Below are 19,595 nucleotides of genomic sequence, written 5' to 3'. Positions count from 1 at the left end.
CACAGTTAAAACCTTCCAATTTTACCCTTAGCCATAAAAATCTTCCCTCAGTGTCCTTGTCCACCAAGGCAACGTTCTCTTCTATGGACGGACTCAACAAAACAGCCACCCCTCTACGGTTATTGTTTGCACAACTTGCAAACACCTCTCCCTTCCAAACCTTCTGAACTCTTTCCAGAACATCCTCATCCCAAAAGGTTTCTTGCAGACACAAGTCCGTGCCTTTAAAACCCTGCAACAACTGCTGCAATTTCTTCTCACCCCTCAGTCCGTTCACATTGATCGAGACCAATGTAATCATGGCTCCAAAGAAGGGAAGTATGCACAATAATCTCCCCATCATTTAATCTCTGGCTCTCCCCTCCTCTCATGCTCCTTCTCAACTTTTCGCCCAGCTGTTGCTTTTTCCTGCAGCCTCCGGCTCTTTTTCCCCTCCTGTTTAACCCCTCCCTGCTGTTTCAGCCTCTTTTTTGCCTGACCTTTGGGCCCAGGGGCTGCCCTTTCTCCCTCCTTCTGCCCCTCACTAACCTTTCCCTTTCCACAAGATGCCACCCCATTCCCGACTTCCATGTCTCTGTCCCCCTCTAATTCCTCACACTCAAGCTCTTCTGCAACCCCCTGTGCCTGCTCCCCGTCAGATACATAATCCTGCTCCCCGTCAGATACTCCATCTCCCATAGAGTCTTCCTGCTATCGCAGTTTCTCCCACTGTGCCGCCCCCTTCGACCACGTCTCTACCTCTGACCCTTGCACCTTGTTCCCTCACTCCATGGGAAAATGGCTCACCTAGATTGTTCCCTTCTAACGTCTCCATCTCGCCGATCCCATTCTGCTGTCCCTTTAAGGCCTCTGCCTCCTGCACTCTCTCCCCGCCCTGCCCCCTCCCGCCCACCAAAATATCCAACTCCGCTCCTTTCCCCGGAGCACTCACATCCACCACACACCCCACTCCCGCCTCCCCTCCCCCCGCCGACACCAGACTCCCCAGGGGGAGCCGAACTGCACAAAGACTCGAGTCTGCACTCGACCCTTGCTGCCCGCTGTTGTCTTTGTTCCCCTCCATAGCAGTCGCCTTGTTATCCGTCAATTCCAACTCCATCTCCGCTGCGCCAACCTCTGCCTCCTCCTGTGCTCCTTTTTCCTTCATTTTACCGTCTGTGTCCTCCGACTGCACCGCACCTCCGGCCGTTCCACGCTCCTCCCCTGCTCCTTCTCCCATCTCATCGCTCATTTCACTCCCTTCCGCCACACACTCACAGCGGGCGGGGCCTTTACGACACACCCCACAGCTCGCTGCCTTGCAGCTCCGCGCGATATGTCCCGACTCACCACAATTGTAGCAATACAAATCAGGGCAATGTCTCACGAGATGATCATGTCCCAAACAATAGTAACATACTTTTACTTGATTGTCGTGCAGCACCCGAATGTATTGTACTCCCTCCAGAGTCTCCAACTTCATACTATAAGGCAAAGACCTTACCCTCTCCGGGAATCGCACCTTGACATACTGGGTTCCCTCTGCCACCCTTGTTCCCGGATAGTACCTCCTTTTGATTTCGGAACAGATTTTAATATCCCACGACTCCAATTTCTTGCTCAGCACTTCGTCCTCGATGTACACAGGCAAGTTCAAAAATGAAACCACCACCTCCTCAGAATACAGCAGGGTCACCTCCAAAAATTTCTCCCCAACTTTCAGACTGAGCAGCAGTCTCTCAACCTCCTCACGGCCACTCACCGTCACCTTAAATCCCACACTTGGTTTCGGACGGCATGCAAAACAGCTTCCTTCACCACAGTCCTCCTGAACCGCCTGGATTATATCCCAGGCTTGAATCTTCCTGTCTTCACATTGTACTACGACGGTATTTTCTTTACCGAACCTTCTGAGGTCCCGGCCCAAATCTTTGGGCCTTTTTGTTCCCCTACCCACCACAGTTTCTTCCCGCATCAAATTCCTCTCGAGAACATTGTCCTCCGAGGGGCCCGGCCCTCCGGACCCCTCAGCAGCTATCTGGCTGTTCTTTGTGGGCCAAAAAGGCCCTAAAACCTGCAAACCACACCCCAAAACCCTCCACCAACTTTTTCCAAAACTCCCTCCAACACCCAGCTGCAATTAGGCAACCAGTCACACCTGGCTCACTCCTAGCCCCTCCCACCTAGAGAGTGCTACCCACTGAGCCCCAGCTGACACAAGGGAGAGAAGACAAGAAAAGATTAGTGGGTAATGTAAAAGGGAACCCAAAAATCTTTTATAAACATCTGAAAAGTAAAAGGATAGTTAAAGGAATGGTGGGGCCGATTAGGGACCAAATAGGAGCTCATCATACGGAGGCAGAGGGCGTGGCTGAGGTACTGAATGAGTACTTAGCATCTGTCTTCACAAAAGAGGATGAAGTTAATGTCGCAGTAGAGGAGGGGGAAGTAGAGAAATTGGATAAAAATGGATAGAAAGGAGGTGCTAAATAGGTTGTCATCACTCAAAGTTAACAAGTCACCCAGTCCAGGTGGATGCATCCTAGATTGCAGAGGGAAGCTAGGGTGGAGATAGCAGAAGCTCCGACCACAATCTTTCAATCTCCCTCAGATACATGGGAGTGGTGTCGGATGACTGGAGGATTGCAAATGTTACACCCTGTTTAAAAAACGGGAGAGGGATAAACCTGGTAACTACAGGCCAATCAGTCTAATGTCAGTGGTGTAGGTGGGCATCCTTTGCCTGGTTTACGGTAATTTACCTGGTCAGGCAGCCTTTGCCACTGCACGGTGACCAATTCCAATCAGCGGTTTCGAATCGCTAAACCCGCCCCCCCCCGCCTCCAGTTCTGACTGGAGGAACTTATAATTAATGATATATTAAAAACGGACAAATAGTCTGAATGCAAGTCAAATTTTATTAAAACTAAAGAAACTACACCACACGATCAAAGTAATCACGGTAAAATTGCTTAACAGGGGAAGGCAGACGGCAAAAATGAGGGATAAATGGCTACAATGTTAACCTTACAATCTTAGCAAGATTTCCCTTAAATTACCACCCCTTTACTTCTCACTAGATTGTCTTGCTAGTGGGTCAGAAGCCTTGCTCACGTGCAGTCCAAAGAGTAAAAGAGACAAAAAAAGGGGGCAGAAGACTTCCTGGGCTTAATCATTATACCCTGGGAGTCCCTGCTGTTTTCGCGCCGAAAAGGTCCGTGCACAATTTCGTGCCGAAAAGTCTGAATACACAAGAGAAGGTCTTTTAACTTCCTCCATTCATACATGGAGACATCACGTAGTAGAGTCAATTTCAGTGAATGGATGTGTGTTAACAACACATTGTGCTTGCCGTCCGATGATTGGCTGATTCAAATGGGCTACTCCCCAGTGTAAACAAGCAGCTTGTAGGTTACCGGACCCACCCAATACCACAGGGTGACTGACAGCTCGGTCTCCATTCAAACTTACTACAGGGCAGCGCTGAGCTTTTCATATGTTAACAGCCTGTCTGTCCTTTTCTGCTGCCTTTTAAAATTCTGTTTCCATGAAGTCTGTTCAGCCATTTTTATGCCCTGGGCAATTTAAACAGTCCAAAACTCAAGTGTACATCTTTTAATAAAATGTACAATCTTAAAGTGTGCGATTTTCACAAAGTTCTTTGATTCCAGTGTCCAAGTGCTGCCGAGCTTACGAGCTTTTTAACGCAGCCTTTTGCGGTTCTGGGTATGTTTTAAAACATTGTCCAACCCAGAGACAATTTAAATCACACAAGTCTTCGTCCACGATGTGGATTAATATTTCCCCATCTTCGGGGGCTGAGGGGATTTTGCGACCCCTACAGTGGTGGGTTAACGACTAGAGACCATTGTCAAGGACAAAATTAATTCTCACTTGGAGAAGCATGGATTAATAACGGGCAGCCAGTATAGATTTGTTAAAGGTAAATCGTGTCTGATTAACCTGATTGAGTTCTCTGATGAAGTAACAGAGGGTTGATGAAGGTAGTGCAGCAGATGTTGTATATATGGACTTTCAAAAGGCATTTGATAAAATACCACTAGAGACTTACTCTGAAAATAGAAGCAGAGGGAATTAAAGGGCTGATGGTAAGTTGGGTATATAATTGGCTAAGGGAGAGGAGGCAGTGAGCAGTGCTGAGGGATGTTTTTCTGACTGGAGGGAAGTATGCAGTGGGCTCCCCCAGGGGTCGGGATTAGGACCATTGCTTTTCTTGTTATATATAAATGACCTGGACTTGGGTATAGGTGAACAATTTCAAAGTTTACGGATGATACTATTTACTATGTTGCCAAGTTTTGTGAGTGTAGTAGTAGCAGACTTCAGAAGGACAGAGACAGACTGTGAAATGAGCAGACACAAGGCAGATGAAATTAAATGAGGATAAGTGTGAAGTGATGCACTTTGGGAGAAACAACAGGGAGAGGCCGTATAATCTAAATGGGACTATTTTGAGGGGGTGCAAGAGCAGAGGGACCTGGGGGTCCATATTCACAAGTCTTTGAAAGTGCCACGGCAAGTTGGTGAGGCGGTTCAGAAAGCGTATGGGATACTTGGCTTTGTAAATAGGGCCATTGAATACAAAAACAAGGAAGTTACACTAAACCTTTACAAATCACTAGTTAGGAACATAGGACAGGAGGAGGCCATTCAGCCCCTCAAGCCTGTTCCGCCATTCAAGGAGATCATGGCTGATCTGTGACCTAACTCCATACGCCCGCCTTTGGCCCATATCCCTTAATACCTTTGGTTAACAAAAACCTATCAATCTCAGATTGAAAATTAACAATTGATCGAGCATCAATTGCTGTTTGCGGAAGAGAGTTCCAAACTTCTACCACCCTTTGTGTGTAGAAGTGTTTCCTAATTTCACTCCTGAAAGGTCTGGCTCTAATTTTTAGACTCTGCCCCCAGTCCTAGAATCCCCAACCAGCGGAAATAGTTTCTCTCTATCTACCCTATCTGTTCCCCTTAATATCCTGAAAACTTCGATCAGATCACCCCTTAACTTTCTAAATTCCAGGGAATACAACCCTAATTTGTGTAATCCCTCCTCGTAACTTAACCCTTGAAGTCCAGGTATCATTCTGGTAAACCTACGCTGCACTCCCTCCAAGGCCAATATATCCTTCCTAAGGTGTGATGCCCAGAACTGCTCACAGTGCTCCAGGTGTGGTCTAACCCGGGTTTTGTACAGCTGCAGGGTTTTGGCCTCAGCTGGAGTCTTGTGTACAGTTCTGGGCACCACACTTTAGGAAGGATGTCAAGGCCTTGGAGAGGGTGCAGAGGAGGTTGACCAGGATGGTACCAGGGATGAGGGACTTCAGTTATGTGGAGAGACTGCAGAAGCTGGGATTGTTCCCCTTAGAGCAGAGAAGGTTAAGAAGAGACCTAATAGAGGTGTTAAAAATGATGAGGGGATTTGATCGAGCAAGTAGGGAGAAACTGTTCACTTTGGCAAGTGGGTCGGTAACCAAAGGTCACAGATTTAAAATAGTTGCTAAAAGAACTAGAGGGGCAATGAGGAGAATTGTTTTCACACAGAGGGTTGTTAAGATCTGGAACGCACCATCTGAAAGGATGCTGGAATCAGGTTCCACAGGAACTTTCAAACAGTAATTGGACGAGTCCTTGAAGAGGACTAGTTTGCAGAGTTCTGGGGATAAAGCTGGGGTGTGGGACTAAATTGGATAGCTCTTTCAAAGACACGATGGGCTGAATCACCTCCTTCTGTGCTGTTAGATTCTATGATCAGTGTGAAGTCGCTGGTGTCTCTTCAACTCCCTGGAGCTTTTAAAGCTCTTCCCACAGTCAGAACATTTAAAGGGCCTCTCGTCAGTGTGAACTTGCTGATGTGTCAGCAGGTTGGATGACTGAGTGAATCCCTTCCTTCACACGGAGCAGGTGAACGGCCTCTCCCCAGTGTGAACTCGCTGGTGTCCCTTCAGATCCCCTGAGCTTTTAAAGCTCTTCCCACAGTCAGAACATTTAAAGGGCCTCTCGTCAGTGTGAACTCGGTGATGTGTCAGCAGGTTGGATGAGTGAGTGAATCCCTTCCCACACACGGAGCAAGTGAACGGTCTCTCCCCAGTGTGAACTCGCCGATGTGCCAGCAGGTTGGATGAATCAGCGAATCCCTTCCCACACACAGAGCAGCTGAACGGCCTCTCCCCAGTGTGTAGGTGTTGGTGTAGCTTGAGGTCCCCGGATCTTTTAAAACTCTTCCCACACTCAGAACATTTAAAGGGTCTCTCGTTAGTGTGAATTCGCTGGTGCCCCTTCAGCTCCCCGGAGCTTTTAAAGCTCTTCCCACAGTCAGAACATTTAAAGGGCCTCTCGTCAGTGTGAACTCACTGATGTGTCAGCAGGCTGGGTAACTGAGTGAATCCATTCCCACACTCAGAGCAGGTGAACGGCCTCTCCCCAGTGTGAACATGCTGATGATCCAGCAGGTGGGATGACTGAGTGAATCCCTTCCCACACTCAGAGCAGGTGAACTTCCTCTCTCCAGTGTGAACTCGCTGGTGATTCAGCAGGGCGGATGACTGAGTGAATCCCTTCCCACACTCAGAGCAGGTGAATGGCCTCTCCCCAGTGTGAACTCGCTGGTGATTCAGCAGGTTGGATGACTTAGTGAATCCCTTCCCACACTCAGAGCAAGTGAACGGCCTCTCCCCAGAGTGAACTCGCTGGTGTGTCAGTAGGTGGGATGACTGAGTGAATCCCATCCCACACTCAGAGCAGGTGAAAGATCTCTCTCCAGTGTGAACTCGCTGGTGATTCAGCAGGTTGGATGAATTAGTGAATCCCTTCCCACACTCAGAGCAGGTGAACGGCCTCTCCCCAGTGTGAACTCGCTGGTGTGTCAGTAGGTAGGATGAAGTAGTGAATCCCTTCCCACACTCAAAGCAGGTGAACGGCCTCTCCCCGGTGTGAATGTGCTTGTGTCTCGATAGGTCAGAGGATTGGCTGAAGCCTCGTCCACACACAGAACACGTGTACGGTTTCTCCCCGCTGTGAACGGTGCTTTTTGCTTCCATGTTCAGAGGCCGGTGATATTCAGATCCGATGAGTCGAGTGACTGTCAGATCTTGAAGTGATGTTTGGTTTGAGTTTCCTGTCTGTAAATCCTCCCCTTCCAGTGCCCTGTAAAATTAATTTAAAACAGGGAGCGTGAGAGACAACCCACAAGAAAACAAAGGCAGGTTGTGAAATTGAGCTCAATGAATCTGGTCAATTGTGGGGCCGGCACTAGAAAAAAGTGTCCATGAAAGCTGCCGGATTGTCATAAATACCCAACTGGTTCACTGATGTCCTTCAGGGAAGGGAATCCGCCACCTGGTCTGGGCCTACACAAGACTCTGGCCTCTATGGGGGGGGAGAGAGAGAGAGAGAGAGAGAGAGGGAGGTGGGTGTGGGAGGGGGAGGGGGTGAAGGAAAGGAACTTTATACATCTGCAACTCGACCAGAACTTTGATAGAACCTCCAAAACCCGCAACCTCCACCACCTAGAAGGACAAGGGCAGCTGTTGTATGGGAGCACCATCACATCCAAGTTCCCCTCCAAGTCACACACCATCCTGACTCAGATATATTCATCGTTGCTGGGTCATAATCCTGGAACTCCTTACCGAACAACATTGTGGGAATACCTTCACCACACGGACTGCAGTAGTTCAAGAAGGTGACTCACCACCCACTTCTCAACGGGAAACTGGGGATTGGCAATATTTGGTGCACTTGCGAGCTACGCCCACATCCCAAGAATGAATTAAAACAAATCTGTAGATGTAAACTGGATTAAAAGCCTGTACAGAAATACTTGTTCCTAAAACAATACTCTTTTACATTGTGCGGACAGTGTCTAACAACCTAATCTCCCCTAGAATCCACCTCCCTTGACAGTCTCACATTGGAAATTGTTGGGTCCTCCTGGGCTCAGAAGTACTGGGGGTTAAACCCAGCAGCTTCTCCTCCATCTCCACTCCAGCTCAAACTGAAACATAGAAACATAGAAACATAGAAACACAGAAGATAGGAGCAGGAGTAGGCCATTCGGCCCCTCGAGCCTGCTCCACCATTCAATGCGATCATGGCTGATTATCCAAATTCAGTACCCGGTCCCTGCTTTCTCCCGATATCCCTTGATCCCTTTAGCTTTAAGAAATATATCCAACTCCTTCTTGAATATATTCCCCCCCCTCTATCCCCCCTCCTTCCCCCCTCCTCCCCTCCCTTCCCACCTCCCCTCCCCCCAGTCGCTCTCTCTCTTCCACATCTGCGGCCGCAGAAACACCTGTCTGTTCCCCTAACTATCGAATCCCCTATCGCTATTGCTTTTCCTGATTTCCCCCCACTCTGGTACAGCTGAGCCACCCGTAGTGCCGTTAACTTGGCTCTGGCTGTACTCCCCAGCGGAACCATCGCCCTCACCAGAGCGAGATGCACTCGGGGGGGACTCCTGCACTACCTGCCTGGTCCTCCTTTTCCTTCTGGTGGGCACCCATTGTTCGGGAGATGGATGGAGTCAGTGGCCAGGGAGCGGAGTTTGTGGCGGGGACCGAAACAGAGAATATAGGAGCAGGAATAGGCCATTCGGCCCCTCGAGCCTGCTCCGCCATTTAATAAGATCGTGGCTGATCATCCAAATTCAGTACCCGGTCCCTGCTTTCTACCAATATCCCTTGATCCCTTTAGCTTTAAGAAATACATCTATCTCCTTCTTGAATATATTTAATGAATTGGCCTCCACTGCCTTCTGTGGTAGAGAATTCCACAGGTTCACCACTCTCTGGGTGAAGAAATTCCTCCTCATCTCAGTCCTAAATGGCTTACCCCTTATCCTTAGACTGTGACCCCTAGTTCTGGACACCCCGCCATCGGGAACATCCTTCCTCCATCTAGTCTGTCTAGTCCTGTTAGAATTTTATAAGTTTCAATGAGATCCCCTCTCATTCTTCTAAACTCCAGTGAGTATAAGCCCAGTCGACCCTGTTAAATCTGGATATCTTTAGGTAGTGTGTCCTTCAAATAATCGACAGAGGCTGCAGAGAACAAACAACAGGTGTTTACTGGATCAGGGTTGCTCTAAAACTAAACAGTACAGATCCCTACTCAGGGTTATATACAGGTGTGGTCACTGCCGGTACTACAGTATACAGGAGCTGTAAAAAGTAGTTCTCCCCTTAAAGGTACATACACTACAATTCCTCCCCTTTTAGATTAACAGTACCATAACATTCATTTAACAATTAACACTTTTAACATGCAACATTAACTGAAAATAGTCCATTTATAAATTCAGTCTTTGGGGCGGCTTCCTGATCCTTTCTGGATAGCGCCTTTCCTGAGTGTCTTGCTCTTGGTGCGGAGGCGATTCTGGCCCCCTGTCGTCGGTTGTTTCATCAGCTTCCGATACTACTGTTTCTAGGGTAGATGCTACCTGTATGTCGGGTTCATTACCAGGTACGCGAGACATGGGGTTGACTTGTTCCTGTGACGCTCGGATCTGGTCGACATGGCGTCTCACAATGTTCTCCCCAACATCCACTGTGTACATTAGTGGCCCCTGCCGTGTGCATATCATTCCTGGTTGCCATTTCTCTGTTCGGTAGTCGCGGGCCAAGACTGGTTGCCCTACATTGAAGCTCCTTGTCGGCTTCTCATTGATGTGCTGGAATTGCTTATTCTCAACATCTCTTTGTACATTTGGTCTGAGCAAATCCAAAGGAGACCTTAACCTTCGGTTAAAGAACATCATGGCCGGGGTCTGGTTGGTAACTGCATGTGTTGCATTTCTGTAGGCTAACAGGAAATTGTCCACCTTATGCTGCAGTGGAATGTCGTCATCGCACATGGCCCTTACTGCCTTTTCAAAGGTTTGTGAGAACCTCTCAGCCAATCCATTTGTGGCTGGATGATACGGGGCGGATGTGTAATGCCTTACCCCATTCCTTTTCATAAATTTCCGAAACTCTTCGGACACAAACTGTGGTCCATTATCAGAGCAAATCTGCTCTGGCAAGCCGTTCCTGGCAAATATGGTCCGTAGGACTGCAATCGTTTTCTCCATGGTGGTGGAGGACATTTTGATCACCTCAGGCCATTTCGAGTGCGCATCCACGGCTATTAAAAACATTGAGTCCATGAATGGACCAGCAAAATCAATATGCACCCGTTGCCATGGAGAGGAGGGTCACTCCCATGGGTGTAGAGGGGCATGTGGTGGTGCATTTTGGACCTTCTGGCATCCTGAGCAGCTCTTTGTCAGGTCCTCGATTTGCTGATCAATCCCCGGCCACCACACATAAGCCCTAGCAAGGCTTTTCATTTTCACCCCTCCCAGATGGCCTTCGTGAAGCTCATTGGGCACTCTCTCCCTTAACTTGGGTGGAATTACCACTCGGGATCCACACATCAAGGTCCCCTGGCATACTGACAGCTGTTCTGTTCTGGATGAGAATGCTGGCAACAGTGAGTCGCCACGTGTTGGCCATCCCTTCACCGTCAAATCATATACCCGAGACAGTGTCGGGTCATTTCGGGTCTCCTTCTCTATATCCGCGTTAGTTACTGGCAAGCGTTCAATTATAGACGAATAAAATATTTCGACAGGGTCCACTGCTGGTGCTTCCTCCGCAGTAGGCAGTGGCAGGCGTGATAGCCCATCAGCGTTTCCATGCTGTTTCGTGCCCTTATACTCTATTTCATATTGGTTTGCCCCTAGAAAAAGGGACCATCTTTGTAGCTGTTGCGCAGTCATCACCGGAACGCCCTTCTTTGGATTAAAGATGGAGACCAGTGGTTGGTGGTCAGTCAGCAAGGTGAACTTCTGCCTGTGCAGATAGTGGTTGAACTTTTTCACTCCCCACACTAGGCTGAGGGCCTCCCTGTCAATCTGGGCGTAGTTACGCTCGGCTGAGGTTAGTGACCAAGACGCAAAGGCTACTGGCCTCTCCAAGCCGTCCGGGAATTTGTGCGACAGCACCGCTCCAATACCATAGGGTGATGCATCACACGCCAACCGAATTGGTAGTGCTGGGTTGAAATGAGCCAACACCTCTTTTGATGTGATCAATTCTTTGCACTTCTGGAAAGCTCGTTTACATTCGTCATTCCACTTCCATGGTACCCCCGTTTGCAGTAGGGTGTTCAGTGGGTGTAGTACTGTAGACAAATTCAGCAAGAACTTATGGCAGTAGTTCACCAGCCCGAGGGACGACCTCAGTTGTGACACATTTTCCGGTGCTGGAGCCTTGACTACTGCCTCAATCTTTGCAGGGGACTTATGTAACCCCTGTTCATCAATAACGTGGCCACAATACGAGATCTGCTTCTGGAAAAACTCGCATTTGTGGCGATTAGCTTGGAGCCCATATTCCTTCAATCTAGTGAGTACCTGCTCCAGGTTGGCGAGGTGATCACTGTCATTTTCGCCCGTGACCAGGATGTCGTCCAAATAACACTGGGTCCCTGGAATCGCTTGCAGGACTTGATCCATTGCCCTTTGCCCTTTGCCAAATAGCTGGAGCTGATGCTACCCCGAACACCAGCCGGTTGTATTGGTAGAGACCTTTATGAGTGTTGATCGTGAGGTACTGTTTCGAGGCTTCTTCTACCTCCATTTGCAGGTACGCCTGGGCCAGATCAATCTTAGTGAAGCGTTTTCCTCCAGATAGCGAGGCGAAAATATCTTCAATCCGCGGAAGCGGATATTGTACCGTGTGAAGGACTGGGTTCACTGTCACCTTAAAGTCCCCACAGATGCGAATCTTCTTTGGTTCCCCAGGCGTATTACTCAACGACCTCTTCATTACAGGAATGATGGGTGTAGCCCACTCGCTCCAGTCCACTTTGGACAGTACTCCAGAACGTTCCAAACCTTCCAGCTCTGCTTCAACGGCTGGGCGGATCGCATAAGGCACCGGTCTGGCCTTAAAAAACTTTGGGCTTGCATTTTCCTCTATTTTGATCGTCGCTGTTATGCCTTTTAGTGTTCCGAGTCCCTCCTGGAACACTTCTTGTGCGTCAGTCAGCATTTTTGACAGTCGTCCAGGTGTGACGTCGTCATCCTTTTTGGCATCTACCGTCAGCGCTTGTATGGAATGCCAATCTAATTGTATCTTCTGGATCCATTCACGTCCTAGTGGTGGTGGTCCTCCATCTGGCAATACATATAAGTCCATTTTTGGTGTTTCCTTGCTGTTGTATATCACGTTCACCCTTATTTTTCCTTTGGGGTAGACTTTTTGCCCCATGTACGTCTTCAAGACAATCTCTGTATCTCTCAAGGGTATATGTGAGAATAGCCGCTTGTAGTCCCTTCAGTTTATGACTGTTAGGGCTGATCCTGTGTCCAGTTCCATTTTCACTTGGACTCCGTCTATCTTGAGCGTGACCCAGATAGTTTGGTGATCCTCCATTTTGGTTATATTATGTAGTTTCAGACAACCCAGCTCCTTGCTTCCGGAGTCTGTATCACTTTTCTGTTCGTCTGAACTACTCGCCGTCACCTTATGTACTTTTTTGTACTTCTCCTGTGGAGGTTTCTTGCTGCTGGTTTTCTTTCCTGACCTGCAGACTCTTATTATGTGTCCTACTTTTCCACACTGTCTGCACACTTGGTCCTTGAACCAACAATCCTTAAGGTCGTGTGTTGTTCTGCCGCAGCGATAACACTTCACTGCTCCATATGACATTTCATTTGTGCCATATTCTTGTGGTCTCCGTTGTATCTCTGCAGCGCCCCGTGCGGCTGCTTCGTGTGATACTGCCATGTTGAAAGTCTTGTCCAGCGTAAGATCCTTTTCTGATAGAAGCCGTTTCTGGGTTCCTTCACTTTGAAGCCCACACACAAACTTGTCCCTTAAAGTATCTGCTAGTCCCGTTCCAAAATGGCAGTGTTTCGATAGCTTGCGTAGTTCCATTAAATACTCAGCATTACTTTCGTCTTTATGCTGGTTCCTTTTGTGAAACTTAAATCTTTCTGCTATCACCAGCGGTGTGGGGTTTAAGTGGTCCTGTAGGATTGCCACTATGCTTTCAAAATCCTTTTCCACTGGCTTCTCTGGGGTGACTAGGTTTCGCAGTAAGCCGTACGTTTTTGCACCCATGGAATTCAACAATACCAGTGCTTTCCTGGCATCTGGCACTTCATTCGCCTTGCAGTACACTTCGATGCGTTCTACATATGTCGCCCAATCTTCGACTTCATTGTCGAACGCTGTGACCCTGCCACTCTTCTGCATCCCTGGGTGTGGTTAGACTGGCTAAAAATGGCGTCTCCCGCGCTCTCCCTTCTTCTCCGCTGGCTCAAAATGGCGTCTCCCGCGCTCTCCCTTCTCCGCTGGCTCAAAATGGCATCTCCCGCGCTTCCCTTTCTTCTCTGCTGCGGCCCAAATGGCGTCTCCCACGCTTTCTTTTCTTCCCCCGCGGACGCTGCTCAGCCCTTGAAACCGGCCGCGCTCTGCGCGTTTTCCTGCGCGCTTCTCTCGTTGACGCCGCTCGGTCTTCAACCCCGGCTGCGCCCTGCGCGCTTCACCCTCTCTCGTTGATGCCGCTCGGTCTTCAACCCCGGCTGCGCCCTGTGCGCTTTACCCTCTCTTACCCGTCGTCGCTGCTCGGCCTTTTTCTGTGCCGTCGGTCGGCTCTCGCCGCCGCTGTCCGGGAAGGGTCTGCGCCGTACCTGCTGCCAGCCCGCTGCGCTGGATCGTTGCGGCTGGAGAACCAAGCCCAGCTCTCTACAGCCTCCTCTGCGATGCTCAAGTTCTCCCTGGATGGTCGACGCCCGCACTGGTGGAATCGGCCTTCTTCTTCAGAGTTGCAGGTAGGTTTGATACGACTCGTCGCCAATGTTAAATCTGGATATCTTTAGGTAGTGTGTCCTTCAAATAATCGACAGAGGCTGCAGATAACAAACAACATGATGGATGAGGGTTGCTCTAAAGCTAAACAGTACAGATCCCTACCCAGGGTTATATACAGGTGTGGTCACTGCCGGTACTACAGTATACAGGAGCTGTAAAAAGTAGTTCTCCCCTTAAAGGTACATACACTACAGACCCAATCTCTCCTCATATGTCATTCCTGCCATCCCAGGTATCAGTCTGGTGAATCTTCGCTGCACTCCCTCCATGGCAAGAACATCCTTCCTCAGATAAAGCGACCAAAACTGCACACAGTACTCAAGGTGTGGTCTCACCAAGGCCCTGTACAACTGCAGCAAGACATCCTTGTTCCTGTACTCGAACCCTCTCGCTACTGCCCAATCACCCAACCTGTCCAAATCATCCTGTAGTTTCTCGGCATCCTCCTCACAGCACACACGCCCACCCAGCTTTGTGTCGTCTGCAAACTTAGAGATATTACATCTAGTTCCCTCGTCAAATCATTAATATATATTGTGAATAGCTGGGGTCCAAGCACCGATCCCTGCGGTACCCCACTAGTCACTGCCTGCCACTCAGAAAAAGACCAGTTTATTCCAACTCTTTGCTTCCTGTCTGCCAACCAGTTCTCTATCCAAGTCAGTACCTTGACCCCAATCCCATGTGCCTTAACTTTACACACTAATTTCTTATGCGGGACCTTATCGAAAGCCTTCTGAAAGTCCAAATACACCACATCCACTGGTTCTCCCTTATCTATTTTACCAGTTACATCCTCTAAAAATTCCAGTAGATTAGTCAAGTACGATTTACCTTTTGTAAATCCATGTTGACTTTGTCCAATCCTGTCACTGATTTCCAAGTGCTCTGCTATTACATCTTTTCTAATGGACTCTAGCATTTGAAAGAAGCTTGCATTGTGAAGCTTCTGCCCCTTTGCCAGGCCCGCTGCCTGCGGCCCCTCTCCCAGATTCCAGCCCCAGCCTTGAGCTGCTCTCACCTGGGGACAGCGCGTCACAATCGGCCCCAGCGCACCTGAGCTGGAGAGGAGACCCCGCCCCCTAGGCACGCCGCCATTGGTTGGAGGACCAGGCCGCCAGTTCAGTCCTCCCAGCTCAGCCCTCTTCCTATTGGTCAGTGCTCCCGTCAGTCAGAATCACATTGCTGTGGCTCAATCCGCTCTGTTCGGCGTCCGCGGAGGTCCCGCCCGCTCGCCCGACTCTCAGGTTTGGTTTTTCTCGTATTTTACTTTATAATCTCGCTCTCCGCTCCCCCCTCACCTTGATTTAAATCGATTCCCCAAACACTTGACTTTACCCCGGCCGCTGATTCCGCCTCTTCCCTGGGCCCGGCCTTCCGTCTGCTCCCGGGAAGCCCCGCGCAGGCGCACTGGCAGCCTGGTGTTGGGGTGAGGGGGCCGAATGAGCATGCGCGGCCCTGCCTCTCCTCATTTAAAGGGACACCCGCCCCCTCCACATTTAAAGGGACTCCCTCCCCCCTCGCGTGTGTTTTTCTGATTAAAGGGACTGTGACAATTCCCCCAGCCACCGCACTTTAGCAAGGATGTGAAAGACATTGAGAGCCAGCCAGTGGCTCCGTTGGGAGCACCCTCGTCTCTCAGTCAGAAAGTTGTGGGTTCAAAGTCCCCACTCCAGGGACTCGAGCACATAAACCTAGGCTGACGCTCTGGGGCAGTGCCGAAGGAGTGCCACGCTGTCGGAGGGGCAGTACTGAGGGAGCGCCGTGCTCTCTGAGGGGCAGTACTGAGGGACCGCCGTGCTGTCGGAGGGGCAGTATTGAGGGAGCGCCGTGCTGTCGGAGGGGCAGTACTGAGGGAGCGCCGCGCTGTCGGAGGGTCAGTACTGAGGGAGTGCTGCACTGTCGGAGGGGCAGTACTGAGGAAGCGCCGCACTGTCGGAGGGCCGTCTTTCGGAAGAGACGTTCAGGTGGACATAAAAGATCCCATTATTTTGAAGAAGGGCAGGAGAGTTATCCCCGGTGTCCTGGCCATTATTTATCATGTAAATTGGCTGCAGTGTTTCCCACATTACAACAGCGACTACACTTCATAAAGTAATTCATTGGCTGTAAAACCGTTGGTCGTGAAAGGCGCTGTATAAAGGCCAGTCTTTCTTTCTTTTCTCTCCTGTAGTTACATTAATTACTTATATAAACCTCTTTTACTGTCTCTTGCAAGGGGAGAATTGCAGACGGGCAGCTTAACGCAAACTTCACACGAAGATCTGACAGAGTCACTCGATTCATCAGGACCTGAATATCATCGACATATGGAAGCGGAAAGCAGCAATCAGACTGCGGGCAAACTGCACACGTGTCTTGTGTGTGGCCGTGGATTCAACCGAACGAGCAGCCTGGGGAGGCACAAGTGTAACCAAAGCAAGGAGAGTCTATGCAAATGTCGGGAATGCGGGAAGGGATTCAGTTGCCTCTCTGAGCTGGAGACTCATCAACGCAGTCACTCCGTGAAATGGCCGTTCACCTGCTCCGTGTGTGGGAAGGGATTCGCTCATTCAGGCTCCCTGCGGAGACACCGGCGAGTTCACACTGGGGAGAAGCCGTTCGCCTGCTCTCACTGTGAGAAGAGGTTTAACCAGTCTTGCAACCTGTTGATACACGAGCGTGTTCACACCGATGAGAGACCTTTTCAGTGCTTCGACTGCAAGAAGGGCTTCAGAAGATCCAGCGAACTGATACAGCACCACCAGCGAGTTCACACCAGGGAGAGGCCGTTCACCTGCTCCGTGTGTGGGAAGGGATTCACTCTCTCCTCCACCCTGCTGACACACCAGCGAGTTCACACCGGGGAGAGGCCGTTCACCTGCTCTGAGTGCGGGAAAGGGTTCACTCTCTCCTCCACCCTGCTGACACACCAGCAAGTTCACACCGGGAAGTGGCCGTTCTCCTGCTCCGAGTGCGGAAAAAGATTCACTCGTCCCTCCTCTCTGCGGGAACACCAGCTGGTTCACACTGACGAGAGGCCATTCTCCTGCTCCGAGTGCGGGAAAGGATTCACTAGTCCCTCCGCTCTGCTGATACACCAGCGAGTTCACACTAACGAGAGGCCGTTCTCCTGCTCCGAGTGCGGGAAAGGATTCCGTCGTTCATTCCATCTGCAGACACACCAGCGAGTTCACACTGACGAGAGGCCATTCACCTGCTCCGAGTGCGGGAAAGGATTCACATGTTCCGACTCCCTGCGGGAACACCAGTGCGTTCACACTGACGAGAGGCCGTTCACCTGCTCCGAGTGCGGGAAAGGTTTCACTCGTCCCTCTGCTCTGCTGATACACCAGCGAGTTCACACTGATGAGAGGCCGTTCTCCTGCTCCGAGTGCGGGAAAGGATTCCGTCGTTCATTCCATCTGCAGACACACCAGCGAGTTCACACTGACGAGAGGCCGTTCACCTGCTCCGAGTGTGGGAAAGGAGTCACACGTTCCGACTCTCTGCGGGAACACCAGCTGGTTCACACTGATGAGAGGCCGTTTAAATGTTCCGACTGCGACAAGAGTTTCAAATGCTCCAAGGGCCTGGAGATGCATCGACGCATCCACACCGGGAGAGGCCGTTCAGCTGCTCTCGATGCGGGAAGAGGTTTACCCACTCATCCGGTCTTTGGAAACACCAGTGCACTCATACTGGGAAGATGCCGTTCCCCTGCTCAGTGTGTGAAAAGGGATTCACCAGTTCAACTCACCTGCTGAGACACCAGCGAGTTCACACCTGAGCGCACTGGTCCCATTCTGCTGTTAATCACATGAAGGACTGTTCTGTGTTAATAATGGCAGTTAGGGGGCTGGGGGGCGGTGGGGCGGTTTGAAGATGCTGATAATCCGAGTAACTAGGCTGGAGTTTAAGAGGGTCAGCCTCGGCTCAGTGGGTGACACTCTCACCTCTAGAGTCAGAAGGTCGTGGGTTTGAGTCCCACTCTGGAGACTTGAGCACGTAATCTAGGCTGACACTTCGGGGCAGTACTGAGGGAGAGCTGCTCTGTCAGAGGTGCCATCTTTTGGATGCGATGTTAAACCGCTGCCCCGTCTGCCCTCTCAGGTGGGTGTAAAAGATCCCGTGGCCGCTGTTTTGAAAAACGGAAGGGAGAAAGGATCTCGACTTGGAAGATCAGGAAGTAGATGTGAAACTGTAACGTCACTTGAAATGATTGTAAGACTGAATTTAACTGTGACTGTAATCATTTTATTTTGTAGGTAACAGAGTGTGAGAAAAACCAGTACGAATCCAGTATGAGGTGATTTTGGTGGTGCCTCCTGTGTCACTACCACCACAACTACCATGCTTTACGGGTCTAACAGGACCTGTCCCATCAACCAACACGTTTTAAAGTACGAGCTGCACAGTTATGTGGCACAATTCAGACCCGACATTCCCCTATTGGTTGAGGGTTTCAGTGAGCTCATGATACGACTGAACGCCTCCCTAAAGCATTTTTTGTGTTTTGGAGCAAGACAACTGGAGAATAGATATTGAAATTGAAAGCATAAGGGACAACACACACTGGTGGGATATTGGGCTTAATACATCAGCATGCCCTTAGGCTCGTATTATTTCACACGCTCTGGTTGTTCTCCAACTTGAAATGATTTTGTATTTGAGATATGTAACCCATGTAGTAAAACTTTGAACTATGTAAGATCAGAAGTTTGTTTAAGATCTACCCAGTTAAACACAAATGTCACAAGGTAGGGAGTCAAAAATTGTTAGGACTAATAAGACAACATAGGGATAAACATGGAAATTCCTCATTGGATTAGGATAATTTCCCATGTACTGGTCATAGCCCAACTTGTAGTAATGATGTGCTTACTACACCTGCTACCTGAAACACCTAAAGTCCAATGCCCAATCACATTTAAATATGATCACAGCCCAGAACATGTTAGAGTTACATAAACGGAAGAAAAATAATCCATATGTAAGATTTTAGTTTAGAGGGGTCAGCAAATGCCTCGCCCTCAAGGTAGGGATATGTAGGATAGGGTGTACCTGTAGGATTTAGTAAACATTATTAAGATTCTATAACCATTTTTATATAACTATAATATGTGAAATTGTATGTTAAGATCCAAAAAGCCTGTAAAAAATGGAGACTGACTGAGAGCAAAGCAGGATGGGATTATGCCAACCTGACTAAAAAGCTCTGTTTAAAATTACTGAAGTAATGGAATGTTGTGCTAAGTTTATGGAGACGAGGAATTCAGCAATATTATGCTTAAAGAGATAAAAACTAGAGAGATAGATAAGAGTTGGAGACGTCCTTCATTGGTCCAGCTATCGGATGGACCGACTGTTTTGTCAACATTCTAGGAAGTGTGTGAAAAGTCAAGATCTGAGATAAGGGTACTTTGTTATGCATGGAGAAAAAGTCAGAAGGATCAAACAAGGTCATAAGGTGGGTAACGAGGGAAGCAAGACTTTTTACCAGGTGTTAGAGGGTTAATTACTGCCACGTAGGCAAAACGAGAGGGAAAAGGGTATAAAGATACAGTTTTTGAACATTGAAAGCAGCGTACCGTGTAACCAGAGATTGATAGGAGCTTCGGTCAACAGAACACAGCAAGATCCCAAGTAAGCGCGCATGGGTCAACGGAACACAGCAAGATACATCAGGAGACTTGCACCACGCTCACTCGGAAGGAACGCCGGGGTTTGAACGAACAGACTGTGACTATC

General features: G+C 49.3%; 1 protein-coding gene across 1 annotated transcript in view; it reads left to right on the top strand.

Annotated features, from left to right (window-relative positions):
- The window catches only part of LOC147105439 (uncharacterized), a 38,999-nt gene extending 21,358 nt beyond the window's left edge, over positions 1 to 17,641 (top strand). The window contains exon 2 of the mRNA XM_086009811.1: positions 16,084 to 17,641. Coding sequence (XP_085865937.1) covers positions 16,084 to 17,611 — 1,528 coding nt within the window. The 3' untranslated portion in view covers positions 17,612 to 17,641. The remainder of the gene's footprint in view (positions 1 to 16,083) is intronic.
- The last annotated feature ends 1,954 nt before the right edge of the window (positions 17,642 to 19,595 follow it).

Source organism: Somniosus microcephalus, chromosome 17 (genome assembly GCF_052327205.1).
Source record: "Somniosus microcephalus isolate GS21.2 chromosome 17, FLI_Smic_1.0, whole genome shotgun sequence".
Taxonomy (NCBI): domain Eukaryota; kingdom Metazoa; phylum Chordata; class Chondrichthyes; order Squaliformes; family Somniosidae; genus Somniosus; species Somniosus microcephalus.
Note: the sequence above shows the minus strand (reverse complement) of the source record. Positions and strands in the feature narration are given on the sequence as shown.